Consider the following 19,662-nt stretch of genomic DNA (forward strand, 5'->3'; position numbering starts at 1 on the left):
GGCTTTGTATTGCAAGTCACCGCAGTAACAGTCAGGCTGCGGTTAAAGCCGGCTGACCTCTCACAGCCGCCGCGTTTGAAAAAATATTTATTTGGGGGTTGAGAGCGGGGACTTGGGTGAAGGGCTCCCTGTGGGAAGAAAGAAAAAAGAAAGAAAAAAAGGAGAAAGGAAGAGTAGTGGCAAAAGCTCATGAATGAAAAACTGGAGGATATTACATGAAAAATTCCCCCCCCCCCCCAAAAAAAAACCCGAAGGCTTATAATCCTACAGAGGCCTGCAACTGAACTACCCCTCCTACCTCCCTTTTTCAGAACCCACCGATGCAAAACTTGTGTCAATAATCTACATTTTTTCCTTAAGCACGCGTCTCCTGCCTCAGCCCCGCCGAGTCCAGCCGAAGGGGGCGCTGGCTTTATGAAAGCTGCAGTTCCGCACAGCGATGGGACGGCAGCGTTTGGCCCCTGTGAAAGAGGAATTCATCGTACAAAAAAGCGGTCAAGGATGAAGGAGGCTAATCCTCTGGTTTAAAACACCAGTTATCCTGGGGCCACGTAACAGGTGAGTGGGTACAACTAGCTTTCTTTTAAGAATGTGGAATGGTGCGAGTCAGACACATCTTTACATCACTGCAACAAACATGACAGTAATTTGGGGCATAGCTTTAAAAAAAAAAAAAAGTTTGGGGTTTCTTGGTTTTGGTTTGTACAGGTTTTTTTGTTTTTTTAAACAAGCTCTCGCATGACATCTGTGCCCAAACTGAGCAAGATACATACTAGTACGGGCAAAATCACTTTGTAGGGGCTTAAAGTTATCCCACAACAAGCAACAGAAACTCAGGCATTTTGGCTTTTGGAAGAGAAACCCAAGCACACTGAGCGAGAGGAACATACTGCCTCTCACGTCCCAAACGCGACTGTCCTCTAGCAGGTGGAGAAGCACCAGTTCAGCTGTTTGTGCACAGATCCGAGGAGTCTTACCAAGAGTTGCTACAGGTAAAAGTCCAGCTGAGTTGTCTAAGTGGCACCTGTAATGAGTTTGGATTTTTTTTTACATAAAGTTTACCTTAATTTTGTAATCGTTCATTATGGGATAAAATCAAGAACTTTACCAATTTATTTCTACTCGTATGTACTCCTAGGCCTACATTGCATTCCCCTTCCCTGACTTACTATACCTAAGGCAAGGAACCAGCGAAGGAACATTCAGCTCCTGGATGCTTGGAGTTGCCCTCTGCAGATACCCGTCCCCATCACACCTGGAGTTAAATGGCACAAACAGAGGCCGTAGCTTTAATGGCCGTAGCTGTGATCTTACATGTTGTGCACGTCTGGAAACAGAACCGAGAACTGGTGAATAACGTTTCAATAGGAAAGAAATGAAAGAGTAATTGATACAGGCTGGTTACAAAGAGTTTTCTGAAGTATAGGATTTCTTTGGTTTACTATTTTTTGTTTAAAGAATGCATTTAAGCCCAGTTGCACAGGAAACTAAAATACGGATAAATTGGAAGAGGCCTATTAAAACAATCCACGGTTGGTTTACGTGGGAAAGATGAGCAGCATTTTAAAATACATCCTTAAACTCTTTCACCTGAGCTCTCAGTACTACATAGCATTTTTACATTTACAGTATTTTCTTTGTGACCAAGATGCGTACCCTGCAACAGCGGTTAACCTGTGTTACCTGCTGTACTTCAGTGCTAAACAGGCAGGGGAGTGGAAAGAGCAACGAATGGGAGCGGCTGCTTCTTCCCAAATCCAGAGCGAACAAAGTTGCCTGCAGCCTCTCCCGGAGCGCTCCCCTGCTCCCCAGCCCTCCGACGCCCCAGCCAGCCACCGAGTACTTCCCACCTGGAACGAGACGTTTGCCAGAGAGTGGCATGGCTCCCGGCCCGCCACCCCCCGTGTTGCTTCTTTGGTCCTGCCTCTGCCTATTTATGAGCGTTCCTCCTCTGGTTCCCTTTGTTTTCCTCCCTTTCTCCTTTTCTCTGGGTTTACACTTACTCGTTTCCTGCTACTGTTTCCTCCAGCCCACGTTCCATAATTTCAAAAAGAAGTGGAAATTATGAGAATTGCCTATTGTCACCGCGCTCAGACCTTACACTTTTTTTTGTTGTTTTGATTTACACAATGGGGGGAAAAGAGAACACGTGCTCCATGCCTTTTTTTTTTTTTTCTTTTTTCTTCTTTTTTCCAAAGAAAAGGTCAATTGGTTAGATTGCTGATTTAACAGTTAACGAAAAAATAGATCAAGGTTCTGGCTGGTGTGCTGTTGGTAATCTGAGAAGGGGATGGTGAGCATCAAGTAGACTGGAGAACCCCCCCCACCAAACCCACCCGCTAATTTTTAGTTACTTATGAACGATTTTGGCAAGGAAACCTATCGTGGCTTTTATGCGTATGATACACCTAAAACTATTCTTTTTTTCTGAAACGAGATATGCAGAGTTTAAGTCCAAAGTCAAAGTTAACTGAAGAGCAGAAGCGGGAGACAACCGAAGGAAGGGGCCTGGTCTAGCCACACCACAGGGACCGGTATAAAGAACGCGCAGCAGGCTTTGGCAAGCTCGCGTGTCCATCCACATGAGCAAAAATCGAACGGTGCTATAAACTTCAGGAAAAGAGAGCAGATTGTAAGGAAGCATAAGAAAACCATGAGAACAGAAGAGTACGCAAATGCAATACAGCTAGTGATGTTAAAATCACTGACGTGGCAATTTGTTTTGTGACTTCCAGTCTTACTTCCCTTTCTGTAGAGCCTACAGGATGATTCACTTTGTCCAAAATACTGACAAGACGACAGTTGTCTATAGCTTATGCTAACAGAATTAAAACAGATCTTCAAAGATTAAGGCTTGCCACATCTGTGACACTGATAATGAAACAGGGAAACACGTCCCCTTGCCCAGGTAAGAACGGTATTTGAAACCGAAATCCTTAGCTCGTCACGCTACTACGCCACGCGCAGCAAGTCCAAGAAGGGATTCCAGTGCCCGGGTCTAGAGTGAAATCCCTGGGCACGGGGAGCCTTGAGCGCTGCTGGGCGCAATCCAGAGAGGGGCTGAGGTGCTGCACAGGCGGACGCTCAGGGCTTGCAGAAGGAAGGGCGCTGCTTGCCTTGGCAAACTTGCAAGTCAAACAGCAGCGTTTAGGCAGCAGCTGAGAGAAGTGGATCATGGTTTTAAACCAAGCCACCCCGGAATGCTATCAAAGTCCTGCTCTTCTGTTGAAGTTCTTTATTTTGACCTAGTTTCCAGATCCAGGAGATAACTTGTCTGCAATGTGCCTGTTTTCTGATGGTACAATTCCAGGTCAGCATTAACCCGCCTTGTATGAAGTTCAGAGTTATTCTGAAATGAATTTTGCTAATATCGAAACCCTGATATCGAGCAAAGTCAGAAGTTACTCTGAGTGCTTTCCTTGAACTGTCAACAAGTGACAACGTAGCCTTAATCTTCTGAGACGCTTTCTTTATCTTTAGTTTTACACCACCTCTTGCCTTCCCTATCAAAATCAGAGCCATATACAATGACTGCCTCCTTAAGAATAAAAAATTTAAGATTTCAAGTCTGAACGATTCAATACATTTGGCTAATTTGTTCTCTCTGTCCTAATCTCAACTGTGTTCCTCAGTTCCCGCACTATGACAATTCTCAGTTCTATTTATTTTTAACTTTTGTTTGCTCCTAGGAGCTGGATTTTCTTTCTCTCGTTCTCTTTTTTCTAAGCACACTTAAATAGCTTTCAAGGGCACATTTATTTTTTTAAGTGAAATGTCATTTTGCTTTTATTGAATCAGTTCTCTAGTTTATTTCTTTTATTATTAAAAATATTGCTGACTTTAAAGATCCCAAAGACTATGTTTGCTGCTAGCCAGGAAAAAAGTTAGAAAGACAATTAAGCTACAGAACTAAATCATCCACTGTGAGTGAGCAGATTATACAAAGAACTTTTGCCTCCCCTTCCTTGGTGCTGTATAATCACAGACAAGGCTTTCTCCAGCTCCAGACAGAGCCCTCCTGCCCACATTTCTTCCCTCCGACGCTTCCAAACGGAAGGCTGTCACTCGTCCTCCCCACTCCAGCAGTTTCCCTGGCCTGTCCTACGGGGTTATGTCACCCTCTGACTTTTCTGCTGAGCCACCAGTCAGGAGCTCCCACCGCCTACCGAAACGGGCGGCCTGTTCCCGCAGACACGCGCTTCCAGCATGGGTGGCAACAATTAGCAAGTTACTACAGTAGCATTTCATGTAAACAGCAAATGAGGCACAGCAACGAGCACCATCAGACAAAAAGACCAAGAAAACCGCAAAGCTGCCATCTTTAACCATGCTTACAGCCAGCTGTTCTCTTCAGCAGAGAATCGCAGCTTCTCCTACAGGTACGCTCCAAATTGTCCTCGGGAAGAAAGCTGCAACTGAGGCTCTACTCGCTCCTCGACATTCATGACCGTCCCCAGCTGGCTGACCCCATTTTACCCAGCAAACCGCTGAGCAGTTTGCCAGGGAAAATACTAGCTACCAACACTGGCTGCAACAGGAGGAACAAGGCTGGTAGTTTTGTTTGTAAAGAGCCCCCCAGCTTGCAGCTCCCACCCCAGCCCTCCACGGTAGCGGTGAGGTTTGGAAGAGCGCAGAAGCAGGGAGACCTGGAGGCTCAGACTTTGCGCTGCAGCTATCAGCCTTGCACCGCCGAGGGCAGCCCTGCCGCAGTTCGCCCGTCAGCTTCTCTGGTTCTCCACCGCTGGCGTGGCATTGCGGATTCCTCAGGGCAAAAGCACCACTGGACAAACGACCAGCGGAGAGGCACAGCATTAACGAAGGGGGGAGGAGAGGAGGACATGACCAGTGATGCGGGTCTGAGGAACAAACCTCTTGGTAGTCCACATGCCTCGTTCAGTGGGTGAAGGGCTGCAGAAGGTCATGAGGCTGGGAGACACTGAGCCTACGATTTTGAGGGGAAAACTCAGAGAGGCAGAAAAATCTGGACTTTGATCTGGCAGTCTGAGTAGGACAGACTCTGAGGAAGCTCTTAACCGCCATCCAACTTGAACCAATGAAAGGCAACTTTAAAATAGAGGCAGCACAAATCTTACTTCAAATCAAGAAGTCCTGCACAGATGTGTTTAATAAGGGACAGAATCACAACTATAGCATACTGCAACTGATTTCTCTGGCATAGATAAAATTTAAATGCCAGATACTAATTTGCATATAAAACAGGCAGGCAGACAACAAGGTTATGAGACAGATCAGGTCTAATCTCAATTCTCATATGCAATTCCCCTAAAGTCAAAAACGTTAGCGGCAAGATCTCCCTGTCCACTCATGACCAAATCCACAGAGTTCTTGCTCCTGTGGAATAGCAGCTCCATGACTGGCAAGCCTTTGCTAAGAACCATCATGCCGAGAAACCTGATAATAGTTTAGTTCATCAACTACTTTAAAATGAATATTTGTTATAGCTTGATAGATAAAATATATTATCTAAGACTGTTGGGTAACTAGCTTTGTATAGCACATAACAAGCACTTTTCAACGTAAGAGAGCACAAAAGTCTGGCTCGTTAACTTTTCTCCCCCTTCTCTTCTATATGCAAGCCCTCCCACTCCCTCTATAACCATGCACACAAGAGGCTTACAAGAAGAGATGAGTTTATTTCTTTTTTACTTTTATCTGGTGTAAGAGAACGCAGGAGGTGAGTAATAGCAAAGCCTACTGACTGACCTAAACAAATGCCATGGTTAAAGCAGTGCTGGCTTACATGGAGAAAAAGAGCTTTACGTTCACAGCAGAATGTCATCATGAGAGCAGTGCTGATAATTAGTTACTTCTGTTCCCTTCATCTTGCATGAAAACTAACTGCACTGATGAAAAACCAGTCTGTGATGTATCTCTATGACATGATTTAGACAAACAGCTGATGAAATCTTCCTCACTGGTACCCAAACCATAGCTCTGTACAGGTTTTCATTATCACGGAAATGTTTTTTTCAACTGAGAGTCTCAGTTATGTTGCAGGATAGAATAAATGCACTTACGCTAGAGGTGACAGCAGTTCCATTTAAAGAAGCATATGGTTGGACATTTTTTACAATCAGGAGAGAAATCCGAGCAGAGACCTCTCCCAGCTAGTCCTAACTCTGTTAAAAAGTTCAAATGTACAAAATATAATGTTTGGAAAGTTAATATTCTCTCTGAATACCCCTATGATGCTGAGAAAATAAAATCAATTCATATTGCTATGAAATTCTATTTTTGCAACTGGTGACATCCCAAGCTTTATCGATTATGAAGACTATAAAATCCTCACCCTAGTCCACATTTCCAGCATTGAGGCTAAAAGCCCAGTCAAGTAACACAGCAATAATCTCTCTTCCACTGAGAATATTTTTATTCACAAGGCAAAAATTGGAGTTAGACTTTTAGGTTGTGGGCAAGGCACTCGCAAAGTGAGCAAGTCTATTTTTGCTCACAGAACTAATTTAATGTTTAAGTGCAACAAAAACACTAAATTAGCCATGAAGATCATGCATATCGAACGGCTTTCACCAGACATGACTGTGACCCAGGCCTCTAAATACAGAAATATTTATGTCCTAAGGAACCAGCTCTCTTATTTTCTGCTTCACCAGATGATGCTTCCTTTTGACCAGTCATAGAAATATCGTTTCCATTATAATAATTAAACATTTATTAAAATACTATATATTTAAGAGTTAATATATGGTTTCTTTCAGTAATAAAATATGGAATACTCTTTTTTCCAATTATATTCAGACCCCAAAACTTAAAGGAGAAACATTCATGCTGAAAATAGATCAATGTACAGCACTAGGTCAGAAATAACGTCTCTTGATTAAAACCCCAGGATCTTACTGTGAAACTGTACATTGATTAACAATTCACTTTTTCCTTTTATCCACTTATTTCATTTTCAACATCTGGCAGTGAGTGAAATACAAACCCGGATTATCCGATACTGAAGCAAATCTAACGGCCTCAGCGTATTTGTTACAGTCCATCCTTCTGACAGACTCTAGATACTTGTCTTTCAGAGACAGATTGCTCTGTGTCTTGGATCAGCACCATTTCTCACACATGCAGGGCACAGCAGAATGTCACATTGCAATCCTGGGTATTTCATGCCTGGTACTTCATGCAGTGTCCTCTTTGCAAGTCTCCATGTCTCTCTCAATGAGGCATATGCACACATTTCCAAACAAATAAGCTGCATTTTCAAAAAGACATTAAATATGAGATATAAAAGGCTACAATATTGTTAAAAGAAATGGCTAATAACAGTCAAAAGAAAAATTTCAGTTAAAAGTATGATGCTCTGAATACTGATGTAAACATTTTAATTTATTTAATCTTAACTGTTCATATTAACATCTGGGCTATTTCTTTTGTTGCAAATCTCCATTTCTTTATATACAAACAGAAAAGCAAGCACACAGATAAAAAGATGAAGACTCTGAACTCGAGCTTTATACTCTTGTGGACTGTCCACACCCACTGCTGTGTACTTTTTGACAATAATGGAAAGGATACATACCTGCAGTCATCCCCTCCAGCACTGACCACGTATCTATCTCCACTTGTAAATCGAATATTAGTCAAGTGGGCAGAGTGACCTAAAAATCGTTTGTGTTTTGCCTGAAGAAAAAAAAAACAGCAATAAAATGAGAGAGTCTAAATACTCTGTGTCCTCCTAATCAAACAAGGTATGCATATTTTTATCTACCATTTTATTGCATCATTTATTTATATAATTCAAAATGTTCTATAGGTTTTCAAACGTGAAAGATCTCCTGAAGGAGAACTATTATTGAGCTGCAACGCAGATTAAATTGTCACCAAATGAGACAGCACCTGCAAATTGGGAACAATGCTCAAGCTAACACAATAAAATTAAATATATCTTGCCACATGATTAACCTCTAAATTTTGTGTAAAAGTCCCAACACTGAAAAAATTATTTTCATTATAAGTGTGCAAGCAGTTTACACTGTGCAGTCTCAAATCCTGAAAATTAACAGTGCTACTGTTAGCAAAAAATCTGTAAACTCTTCATCCATGGAAATACACAGATGGGACTAAAATGACCAGCTGTCTTCCTCATCTGTCAAATGGAGATTGGAGATGCGGATAAATAAAACTAAGGGCTTTGAGATTTTCAATATGAAGGCACTATGGTAATGCAGACTGGCACACAATATTACCACCTACAAGAGCTTATAGCAAGAGCTATTGCACAAAGTGTCAGGAAAAGTTTGGGGTTAAGCATGCTTATGAGTGCATAGAGCTAAAGTTACATAGATGCATTAAAAAGCTACAAATTTAGAGTAGGAGATATTTCCATCATACGCCTTCTAGAGAAACGATACAAGACCATAGTATCAACAGTACTTTTTGTTGTAATGATGCAAAAACACGTTCTTACAAATTTTTCAGGACATGGGAAGTCAAACAGTTTGACCATGCCAAAATCATCGCCTGTTACAAGATTGATTCCCGAGTGAGAGACACAGGCACAGTTTACATCAGCTTTTTCAGCATGCCTGGACCAGATTCCAATTACTTCATCCCCTAGAACACTGAAACAGAAGAGCAAGAGACTCTCTTGAAAACCATAGCAAAAACAAGAGTAAGGAAATAGTAAGCAGCTCTTATATTGTAACTGGTTTTATAAAAACATAATTTTTACATTTTATTCTGAAACATACACATCTCATATAGGTTTTACTCTGCAATTAATTTTTATATTATTCCATAATTGCTTCTGAAACTCATTCAGTGATATAATGCCCAAAATAACATGGCCCATGACAACACTAAGAAGCAGAGGTGACAACAAGAGTACTAATATTGTCCAGGGAGGCATTTGCCAAAAAAATGAATAAGGAAAGGACAATTAGAAATAGAATGTCATAGCATAAGCATTAGATGAATAAGCTTCAGCTGCTGGAAAATAAAAATATGTATATTCTCATTATAACTATGTTTTGTTGATTCTGTAACATTTTCATATCCATTAGATGAAAAGTTTCCTTGAGTCCAGTGAAGATTCTTCATTAATATCGGAGAGAGAGAAATTGTCCTACACAGAAAACATAATTATCTTAAGACTCTAAACCAGACATTTATAGAAAATTTCCTTTGCAAAGCCTTGTGAAAAGCTGCTTTTTATTCAGTTGTGCTTACAATGGATAAGCATACTTCCAAGAATGCACAGAAACAAGCGCTTTATCATTTGTTAATAGGTGAATGATTTGGGAATTTCTCTGTGATTCTTTCCCCCCCAGATCAAAGCACAGTACACTACATTCAAAAAGGAATGATTTACTTCAGACATACTGAATTGCGTCAGAAAAGACAGGTTTCTGGTTTTCATATCAAAGAGGTGACAAAAATAGATTAACCAAGCAGAAAACAGAAAGCTAGCAAAATGGGTTTTTCAGAGCCCTCTGAAAAGCCTGTAGTTTTAGTCAGGATTACTAGTGCTTAAACTGGTTCATATCTGGAAAATTTTCAAGTATTTATTCTCAGTTTTTGTCTGAGGGTGCTAATCAGAGGACAATAACTGAAAGCAGGCAAAGGAGCCTGAAATAAGGCACAGGAAATCAGATTTGCACAGAATATAAAATAAATTATTTAAATGTGAAATAAAAATAAAATATGGTATCATTCTTCATGTAATTTCTAAGTCTGTTTTGAATGAAACATAATAACTTTAAGGTATTTAAAAGTACTTTTGTATATCTTTTAATATGGAAATGTTAATAGCAACCTTAAAATACAGATACCATTAGTGTAATACTGTAAATAAAACTTGAATTATCACAGTCTTGTATTGTCTTTTCATTTTTTGATATGTTTTAATTTTTCCTATACTCTTATCCCCAAATTGCTATTTTGCAGTAAATAGTGCAGTATTCCAGGTAATTCGCACAGTGCAATAAAAAACTACTGAGGCTGCTAGAGATATATCAGAGGAAGCCAGAGATACACAACAAATAGAAAGGCACGCATTAGAGAGATCAGTTTTTATCGGATATCCTCACCGGTCAAACAGCTCATGTTCTACTGAGGGAACCTGCTATGTACTTTCTTTTCCTGTACTGTACTTACCTGATCTTTTGCCAGAGCAGATGGGTGCATTAGAAGAAAATACCTGACTGAATGAAGGGATTAAATATGCTTTTAAACAGTAGGTGCTTCTCCTGGAAGTTACAAGTGTTTTAACAGGTGTAAATGTGTGGCATTTACCTTGTCCAAGTAGCCCACGTTATTCTGTCAATCACAGCCTGGTCCACAAGCTGTTTTCCTGAAGGCACTTCATAGACTTGCCTTTTGTAAGACCCAGTAGAGACCTTTGAGATGACCACAGAGAATTCAGAATACATTAACTTGTTTGAAAAGATGAAGATATAATTCTAAAGGGCTTTGAAAAGCAATTTCTTGATAGTTACCTCTTACTCTATAAGTAACTTATCTATTAATAAAACTTGCTCAATGGGTTAAAAATTCTCAAAAATCTATACAAGCGTAAAGCAACACTGAGAAAGCATAAGAAATCTTCCGTTTTAAAATGTTTAATTAATAAAAAACATAACTGAAATGTCTTGCATTCTGCACGTTAATATTATTTTTCTCTATATATTGTGTGAGTTTGTATGTATGTGTGTGTATAAATAAGGAAAAATAAACTCATATCTTTAAAACTGACACAAAGGTATTCCTCTCACCCTGCAAATGTTGATTTGACAGTGAGAGCTTATTCCTCCTCTCAGATGTGAACAAAATATAGGAAGAAAAAGTATGCCTACTTTATTTTGATTTTAAGAAATGTTTTGAGCCCTGTGGCTGGGAGTTGTAACACCATGATTTCGGTGCTGCTCCACGAAGGCTAGCACTGAAACGATGTGTAATGCTACCATTCTGGCCAGGGATATGAAGAATTCACAGGTCCCTGGGGCTTACAGAATGATAGACTGTACTCCTTCCTCTTTTAAGACAGCCCATCAGCAGCACAGAGATAAAAAGGCAGGAAGACACATTACAGTGATTTTGAAATCTGTTTCTCCTTTCTATGCTTATTTCTTGTATTTAATATCCAGGATAATTATTTTCATCATCCACTTATCACTACAACAAGTAATAGTCTAGTGACAGTAACCTACTACATTTCATTACAAAACTTAGCAGTTGTCAAAGGAGAATACTTGCAGAGTTATCTATCTTGAGTACGTTTTCCATTTAGTATCTTGAACAAGTAATGACTGATACCTGGAGATAAGAGCTATCTGCGGAGAAGTCCATCTGGATCACAAAACTTGGGATGTCTTTGCAATAGCTGACTCGATTTAGTGTGGGACCCAAAGTCAGATCATAAAAATCCACTGCATTCTCACTGGAACCAACTGCTAAGTAACGAGAATCCGGGCTAAACCTGAACAGATGAAAGGGTTTTATGAACACAGGTTGGCACTTACAACAGATTCTAATATTTGAGAAACACAGGTGAATTTGCATTTCAAGTATCTGCTATCCAGAACTAAAGAGGAAGGTAGAGTATTTTGTCTGCTAAGCAAAATAACTTTTGAAACAAATAAAATTTTCAGGGAACGTATATGCAGTAGAAGGTGGCAATAATTTTGGTACAACTGCCACATAGAAGTCAACTGGGAACACCTCTGGAATAACTCTGTTCATTACCTCATCTCATTACTCACAACTTTGTGACATGCCCCTGATGACTTTGACTCTCTAACAGTATACTTACAAGGCTACAAACTAGAAAAATGAAATGCTGTAAATGAAGAAAAGCCAAACCTTCTAAATGAAATGTACTGAATAAAAAGATATGAAATCAAATCTTTCGTCTGCCCAATGTATCTTTACACAGTCGTTTCTTTCCTCCAGTTTTGCTCGCTAGTCTTGAAACTCAGTAGCTTCCTGAGCCGGACAAATTCCTTACAGCCCCTTTTGTGTTACTTGGGAAGTTTCCTTATTTCTCTTATCTCCAGGACATACCTTGGGACAGCTTTCTGATTCCAGTAACCCCCTAACTCCAAGCGGGGCTCTCCTGCCTTCCTGAAGCAAGGTCCCTGTTTGCTCGTATTTCTCCCACTCACCCCACTTTGCTCTCCAGAAGCTTCCCTGAGCTGATTACGATCAATTAATCTCGCAGAAGGAACAGTCTTGTCCTCCGTTCAGCAAACAGAAGCAAAATTTTACTTCTGCTAACTCCTTTCTAACAAAACACATTAAAGAGCAAACTGACAGACAGACATTTCCATCATCTTTCACAATCCAGTCTTCATCTGTAAACTTCTGATCTCATTTTACTGCCTACACGTCATCTCACCCTGCTCCTTTTCACACCTTCTCATCTGCCCCCTCATTAGGATGGTCTGTTCCTATTGTCCATTTACTTCCTCGTTCACCCTTCATTTTAACTAACCCTTGGCAATATCATCTGACACTGCCCCCGCTGTACTGCCTGGTTTTTGACTGATTGCTATCTCTTGCCTTCACGTACCTCCTCCTTCCTTTTTATTCCTGGTATCAGAGTAATCACACAAACTCCACAATTCACTCCTTGATTCCAGATCTCTGAAATATCACTGCGATGCTCCTCAGAACATAAAATTGTATTTTTTAAAAATCAAAATTATACAGATTTCTAGACTACTACAATAGACAAAGGCATTATATTTTCTGACCTGATATCTTGAATAGCTGATCTTCTGTCCCTTTTTTTCCCCCAAATTTTTAGAGAAGTCACAAGCAAGATAATAAATTCTCCATTTTTCATGCCAATAGCTACCATATCACCTTCTGGGCTGTAACAAACAGTACGAGCTGCGTGTCCTAAGCTGACTTTGTTCAGCATCTTCTGTGAAGAAATAAAAACCCAGAAGAGTAAATGTTTCTATTTGTTCATATTTAAAAAAATACCTTATGCTAAGAGTTTGCTGCTATCAGATGGATTATTCTCAGAATACATTAAAAAAGAAGTTTCAAGTCCTCAACACCACCACAAGTCTAGGATTTTCTTTTTTCCTAAACAACAACTATTCTCCCACACCTACCTTTTCAGCAATATCCCAGAGTCTTACTGTGCCATCTTCTGCAGCAGAAAGGAAAAAATCTCTGGAAGGATGCGTTGCTAGGCCCCAGATTGGTCCATCCATATGACCATTAATTAGAATGTTACATGCAGCATTTTTCTCTCCAACTTCAATTATTTCAGCATTTCTTGTCCCAACGAGAATTTTCCCCTTGAACAACAGGGAAAGAATACATTAACTACTCACGATGAACAGTAGTAAAGATATAATCCAAAGCTATAGTTCTGTCAAGAAGGTTTGCTGAAATCAAGTAATCAAATAATCAAAAATAATATAATTTTTAAACTCATCTATGATTTATTAAAGTACAAGTCATGATGCTAGTTGAGCTATTGATTGTAAGTCAGATATTTGAAGTGTGAAAAGAATAGAAAGAAAACCTTAGTTATTCTTTAATAAAAATACATACACAATATTATCTTAAGTAAGACTAAGATATCCCAAAGCATTTTTTTTCTGCTGTAAAATCAATTGTGGACACCTTCTAGCTCAACCTTTAATTTCAAATACTAATTCTAAGAGAAACAGGAAGCAAACAATTTATCATATATTTAATGCTACAGATCAACCCACAAATTGTAAGCTTTATTTTAAAGACATGATGCTTTCTTTACCTTGCCTCTACAAACAGAGCGAACACAGTCCGTCATTTGTCCTGTCTCTAGTCTGAAGGCACGGCATCGTTTCAGCTCTTGATCCCATAGCTTAACTGCTCCTCCTTCCTTTGATCTATCAAGAAATCAGGAACAACCATGAGTATAATGGCTGGCACAAAAAAGACAATTCATGTGTGAAAGAACTATATTATTTAATGTAATGTATTGTAAACAAGGCATTTAAGCATGTTTTAAATCATTAAAGATGCCATTTGTTTTTACTGAGCAGGTGACGTTAATATGCTGAGCCTCCTAGCTAGGCAAGAAATAGTGAGTCAAAGTCCTTGTCGTACTACTTTACAGAACAAGTTGAAAAATATTCGCTGCTAAGCTTAGTCTGAATTAGTAGCTCTTAGGGAATTTGTCTAGTCAAAGGAACAGTTAAGTGTGTCAACAAACTGCCATATTATTATTAAGACAGGCGGAGATTATCAAAATATACTTGAGGGAAACAGGAAAGATATGTATTTTACTACTGTGAAATAAATGACAAAAGATTGTTCACTTTTGTGAAAATTTCACTGTTTTCACTGCTGTGAAATAAATGACAAAGATACAGGAGAAAAATCACACAATGTTAATTGCACAAGATACTCAACTAATAAATGTTAATCATGAAGTATTTCCCACCCGCTTTCAAGAGAACTGGTATTTCAGTAAAAAATACATTAAAATAAAAGAAGTTTCTAAAAAGGAGATAATGTTTAATGAAACAGTTATAAATCTGGCATTTCCAGTTGAGCTGGGACGTAAGTTTTATCTGTCTTCAGAGAGAAAAGAACCTCCCCCAACAGAAAAGAAAATATAATGTTCCACAGTATTGAGCTGCCAGTGTTACAAATTTGATTACTGAACGAACCCTGACAAAGAACTCCAGAATGCGTAATCACAATTACTGTTTTTGTACGATTACTACTGAAAGATCTGTAATGAATTATAAATTGCTAGTCCATGCAATGCAATATTCTTTGCTTCTCAATAGCACTGTTTTGACATATGATTGGTCATCATACTCAGCAAAAAGATTTTATCAAAAGAGGCTGGTGAACTGCAATTAAGAATGCCAAGGCAGATGTAGAATTTGTTTTGTGTACTTCCAATAGTCCATTTTCCCCCAGGAGACAAATTATTGTTTCTTACTGTTATTCATTACTGTTTCTTTCAGGTCAAATAGTAATTATTAAGAGGCTTTGAAGCTAAGTGGTAGAGAGAACATTCTCAAAATCACAATGATGATTTATAAATACTAGAAGAAAATATTTCAAGCACATGAATAAATAAGTTTTCAGCTGGGTCTGAATATCAACCAGGATCTTTAAGGACTATTTAAGGAACAGGTAGTTAAGTGGCCTGTGTCCTGCAAAATGGGGCACTATCATGCCATTAGATGGCATGTATTACAGCTGAAGCATTTTTTTTTTCTTTTATCATTAGCACAGCACTAAAAAAAATGAAAATGCCTGAGGAGATATTTTGCTTACAACCCCGGAAACAAAGGATGCTGCTGTACCTTAGATTTGAGAGAAGACAGTTTGTCTCTGCCATCAAAGAATCATAGAATCATTTAGGTTGGAAATAACTAAACAGATCCTTCCTTTCAAAGAAGCTCTGCATTATGCTGTTATAGTACTTATCATTCATTTATTTAATCACAGTTGTGCAAATTATTTCAATTAACAACCTCAGTTCAGAAAAAGAAGTAACCCACCAAGGACTAGGTAACTTTTTAATGCTTAAAGCTATTTTTCAAACTAAATGTTTTTGCCTTCTCTCAAAAATAGTACAGTTGTGATAAATACCATTGAACCATTTAGTAAAATGATAAGATGATTTCAAGGCTACTTCTGATTATAGTAGTTCAGCCCTTTTCAGCTTAAGGAGGGAGAACTGTATCATCTCTCTGATAATTCGTGTATTTGTACTTGGAGAAACATGGACTGACGTAATGCAGTATAATTGATAATGCAATATAATTGATAATCCATTCACATAATTTATTTTACACTTGCCTATTATTTTTAACCAAAATAATGTAAAGTCATCATAAAATGCCTGAAGAAGCTTGCACACGTGCTTTAGAACGATGACTGTTATCTAGAAGTTAAAATTATGAAGAACTACTTTTATAGCATTTAGATTCTGATTCATCCCCCTTGACTTTAGGTATTTAAGCAAGGCACTCAAGTCAGGATCCTAGCCATTTTAGGCTTTTTGTTATCATCAATGGAAAAAAATAGGTACTTGAAGCTCCTGTGGGCTTACCTGCACTTTGGAAGTGGTGGCTACTTTTTTTCCTATCAAACATTCAGGGATCCGAAAGTGACTACTTTTCTAGCTTTGATTTCTCAACTGCCAAGCATTAGGTGGGATGATTCCAAACCATTTTTAAAGAATACATGTGCATGCAGAAAAAACAAAAAAGACGACTCACGGCCTTTCTTTGCCTCCTGTAACGATCAAACCATCTCTTAATGTGGTATACATTGTGAAAACAGGTCCGTTGTGAGCTTTGGCCACAATTCGTATCAACACATGATCTTTCCAAACACAAACATCTCCACTGATAGTACCTGTAAATGTCAAGTTATTCTGAAAAGGGGAAAAATATACTCATCATCTGATTCTGAGTAAGGCAGGAAGAAAAACATTCAGAAATGAAGATCACCATTTGCTTTTAGGCTAGATTACTTTTATTTGCTGCTGTAGAAGAGCAAATTGTGGAAGGGGTAATAAGAACCTGTACGGACAAAACAATGAGCTACTATATTCTTTCTTGAAGTCTGAAAGATGCTTTCTTGTAGCTAATAGACTCTGCACTGCAAGAAGAAATGCAATGACTTTAGCTTCAGCCATAGGGTTATCTATGTTTTCAGCCTATCAGGTGTGCCAACTGTGGCAAAAAAGTAGAAAACCAAGAGCAGTTTTGACATTTCACGCAAACAAGCAATTTGCACCCCCTTGCTATGTACATTATGCTTGCATTCATTTTTTTTTGTTAGGTGAAGGTACTCATTGGGTTACAGTAACCATTAGTTTACGAATAAAAGTCTGACTTAACTCAGAACTAACAGCTGCCTGTTCTTCTTCTGCTTCCTGTTTTTAAAAGGTAATAAAAATAAATTTAACTACCTCTGAAATTTAAGGGCAATTTATCAGGATACAGTTAAAACCAACAGGAACTGGTTATTGAACAAAACTGTTTTAGTAACTTACGTGAACAATCCTCAAATTCAGTATCACATGTAGTATTTTAGAGTACCAGTACACATGTATAGAATTGGCCAGAACACTTTCCTTGTCTGAGATGGGTTGACGTTGTACATACTTTTTTTAAGGGGCGGGGGGTGCCCTAATAAATGAGTAAATAGAAGAGAACTGGAAATGAACCTGGGAGCAGATCCCCTGATCGTCCTCACAGCATAACTGTTGGGCTGTTTCCAGCCCCTCTTTAGGAGCACCTGAACTAGCTCCTTCTGAGACAAAATCAAGGAAGACAAGCACTCCCAGAACTGCTCCCTACAGGAAGTATGGAGAACACAGCAGGTTTGGCTTTATTCAGTTTGCACAGCTTTTTACAGAACCCCTGCAAGTTTTGCATCCTCAAACAACCTCATATCATACTCTAGGACATTCAAGCATACGGCCTGACTTTCATGCTAGGAACGTGTCCCTCCATAAGAAAGTTCACAGAGGTTTTCCAAACTGCAGACTAATGCCTAGGCTGCGCATCTCTAACAGCTACCATTTGGAAGATATCTTATTGCTTTGTAGGACTCTCTCTTAAATCAGAGGTACCTGAGAGAGAAAGACACCACTCTGGAAAAGAGAGAGTCTCATGGAAAATGAAACCACAGGCCAGTTACAGTTTCAAAAATCAAAATCAATAGTACAAATTCAGTCTGGACCCAACAGGCAGACAAGCAAGCAGGACAATAACACATGTAATAAAAGAGAAGCACCACTTCACAAAAGAAATCTTTGCTGCTCATACAGAGCAACTCCTGAAATGGCAAAGATGTGGAACTTAGCAACAAGGCCCGCATCTGTCAAAAAAACCCCAAAGCAAACCAAAACCCTACTGCGGTTGTCTAACAGTCAGACATCAACAAATGCACCAGGACAATGCTGCTCTCGGATCATCCATGAGTAGTGATGCATACAGATTATAATACAATCACCCCCAGGCAGGCATAAAATTAGCATCATTTCTACTGTTTGGGTCCTGCAGTCTAGAGTCAGCTTCATTTTACCTGGATTAAATACCAAGCAGCATATTATCAGTCCAAAGCACCTACGTTTGTTTCTTTTGAAAACATACAAATCCATAATCTTTTTTTATTTTCTGTTCTAAAGAAAGCTGGTATTAGTTCTAACTAGCAGGCAAGTATTAGAAACACTGAACTGAGTTTAATAAAACAACTGACATACTCATTAGCAGGTCAGAAAAATCTCATGGAACTGAATAAAGGCAGAAGAATGAAAAAAATTTTGTTTCTATGCATTGTAAAATACTTTGTTAAGGTACGTACCGCTCCAAAAGCTACAGATAGCATCGTTTGCATGCGGGCATCTTCTATGGAGCTCAGCAGCCCTTTTTTACTGAGAAGAGCTCTTCCAGCCAGTGTCCAGAACCTCACATGTTTTACTCCCACAGAAACAAACTGGGTATCTGAATCTGGTCTGAATTCTGCTACAAATATACGTTGGTTATGACCAGCTCGGCTAGCAATTTTGGCACCTGGCAGAAAGAAAATGGACATTTTGAGTTCACTGAGAAAAATATACATTTATGGTTAAAAAAATATAAAAATTACGGAGAATGTTGAGTCATCCAAGACCACACAGGTTGTGAAGAAAAGCACAAACTGCTCCTACATTAAAACTAAATTACGATGCAGATTAAAAAAAAAAAAAATCATTTAATAAGACCCAGTAGCAAAGTGTAGCACCTAATGAAGGTGCCATCTACTTATAATTTTCAATTTCCTTATGAATATAAAAGAGTTAGGAGCTCAGATCCAAGTAAGTTTCCATCTCCTCTTAAATTCCTATGACTCCTCTGAAAATCCCAAACTCAGGACAAATCACAAGAGACTAATGAATGACTTCTCCGCAAATTTTGCGCTAAGTTAGAAAACTTTCTTCTTTCTGCAGAAAATGCAGAAACTGACTTTGTTACACACGGTCTTAGATTCAAAGGTAATGCTTTTCCAGTCTCTTCAGAGGTGTTAAAATCAGACATTTTGACCCATATGAAGATTCCTCAGTCTGGATCCTTAGCTGCCACGTTGAATCTGTACCAACTCTTAAGCATGAGCACAGGCATGTGGTGACTGAAATGGCAGTGAATTGCTGCGTGGGCTTTTACCACGCATCCTTCATACTACCTAAGATTCTATAAATACACATTTGACATTGCGTCCAGCTCCACAGGATCTAGCAGACAAGCTGTGAAGGATCACTTTTTATTAACTTGATATTTGATCTTTAAACTTCTGAGAGATACTAGTTCATCAACGGAAATCTCCAAAGAGAGAAGAAATAAACCCCTAATACTAGAAAATCAGTTTCATAATCTGGGCATGGCTTTGCCAGACAGAAAGGAGATGAGGAAAGGAGCTGACCAGATCGCTTTAGCCTAAATCCTGAAGTCACATCAAAGACAATCTGAAATCGTGTAGTATAGCTTAAGACACCAATTACACAGCTGCACAGAGGAGCTGTACTGGCATCACATTTCTGCAATGTGCAATTTTGGGGGGATAATTTTAGGAGTAGAACAACCTAGTCAGTCATCAGACTTTAGAGAAGAATAAGAACAGAGAAGAACAGAAAATTTCTTCTGGGAGAAGAAAAGATTTTATAAAGAG

At 39.0% G+C, this 19,662-nt stretch overlaps 1 protein-coding gene across 6 annotated transcripts in view; it reads right to left on the reverse strand.

Annotated features, from left to right (window-relative positions):
- Positions 1-2,906: 2,906 nt before the first annotated feature.
- The window catches only part of EML5 (EMAP like 5), a 117,531-nt gene continuing 100,775 nt past the window's right edge, over positions 2,907-19,662 (reverse strand). For 3 of the 6 annotated variants that reach the window (XM_087747471.1, XM_087747470.1, XM_087747474.1), the window contains 10 exons: positions 18,322-18,530; positions 16,224-16,381; positions 13,751-13,865; positions 13,098-13,286; positions 12,729-12,901; positions 11,290-11,452; positions 10,270-10,373; positions 8,444-8,597; positions 7,556-7,656; positions 2,907-7,228 (listed from right to left, as the gene is read on the reverse strand). In XM_087747471.1, coding sequence (XP_087603597.1) covers positions 7,192-7,228; positions 7,556-7,656; positions 8,444-8,597; positions 10,270-10,373; positions 11,290-11,452; positions 12,729-12,901; positions 13,098-13,286; positions 13,751-13,865; positions 16,224-16,381; positions 18,322-18,530 — 1,403 coding nt within the window. In that variant the 3' untranslated portion in view covers positions 2,907-7,191. Of the gene's footprint in view, positions 7,657-8,443; positions 8,598-10,269; positions 10,374-11,289; positions 11,453-12,728; positions 12,902-13,097; positions 13,287-13,750; positions 13,866-16,223; positions 16,382-18,321; positions 18,531-19,662 lie in introns of all 6 variants that reach the window. The other 3 variants (XM_087747469.1, XM_087747473.1, XM_087747472.1) reach the window with 1 other exon arrangement.

Source organism: Nipponia nippon, unplaced genomic scaffold (genome assembly GCF_047370975.1).
Source record: "Nipponia nippon isolate SJK-2023a ecotype South Korea unplaced genomic scaffold, ASM4737097v1 scaffold_11, whole genome shotgun sequence".
NCBI classification, from domain to species: Eukaryota; Metazoa; Chordata; class Aves; order Pelecaniformes; family Threskiornithidae; genus Nipponia; species Nipponia nippon.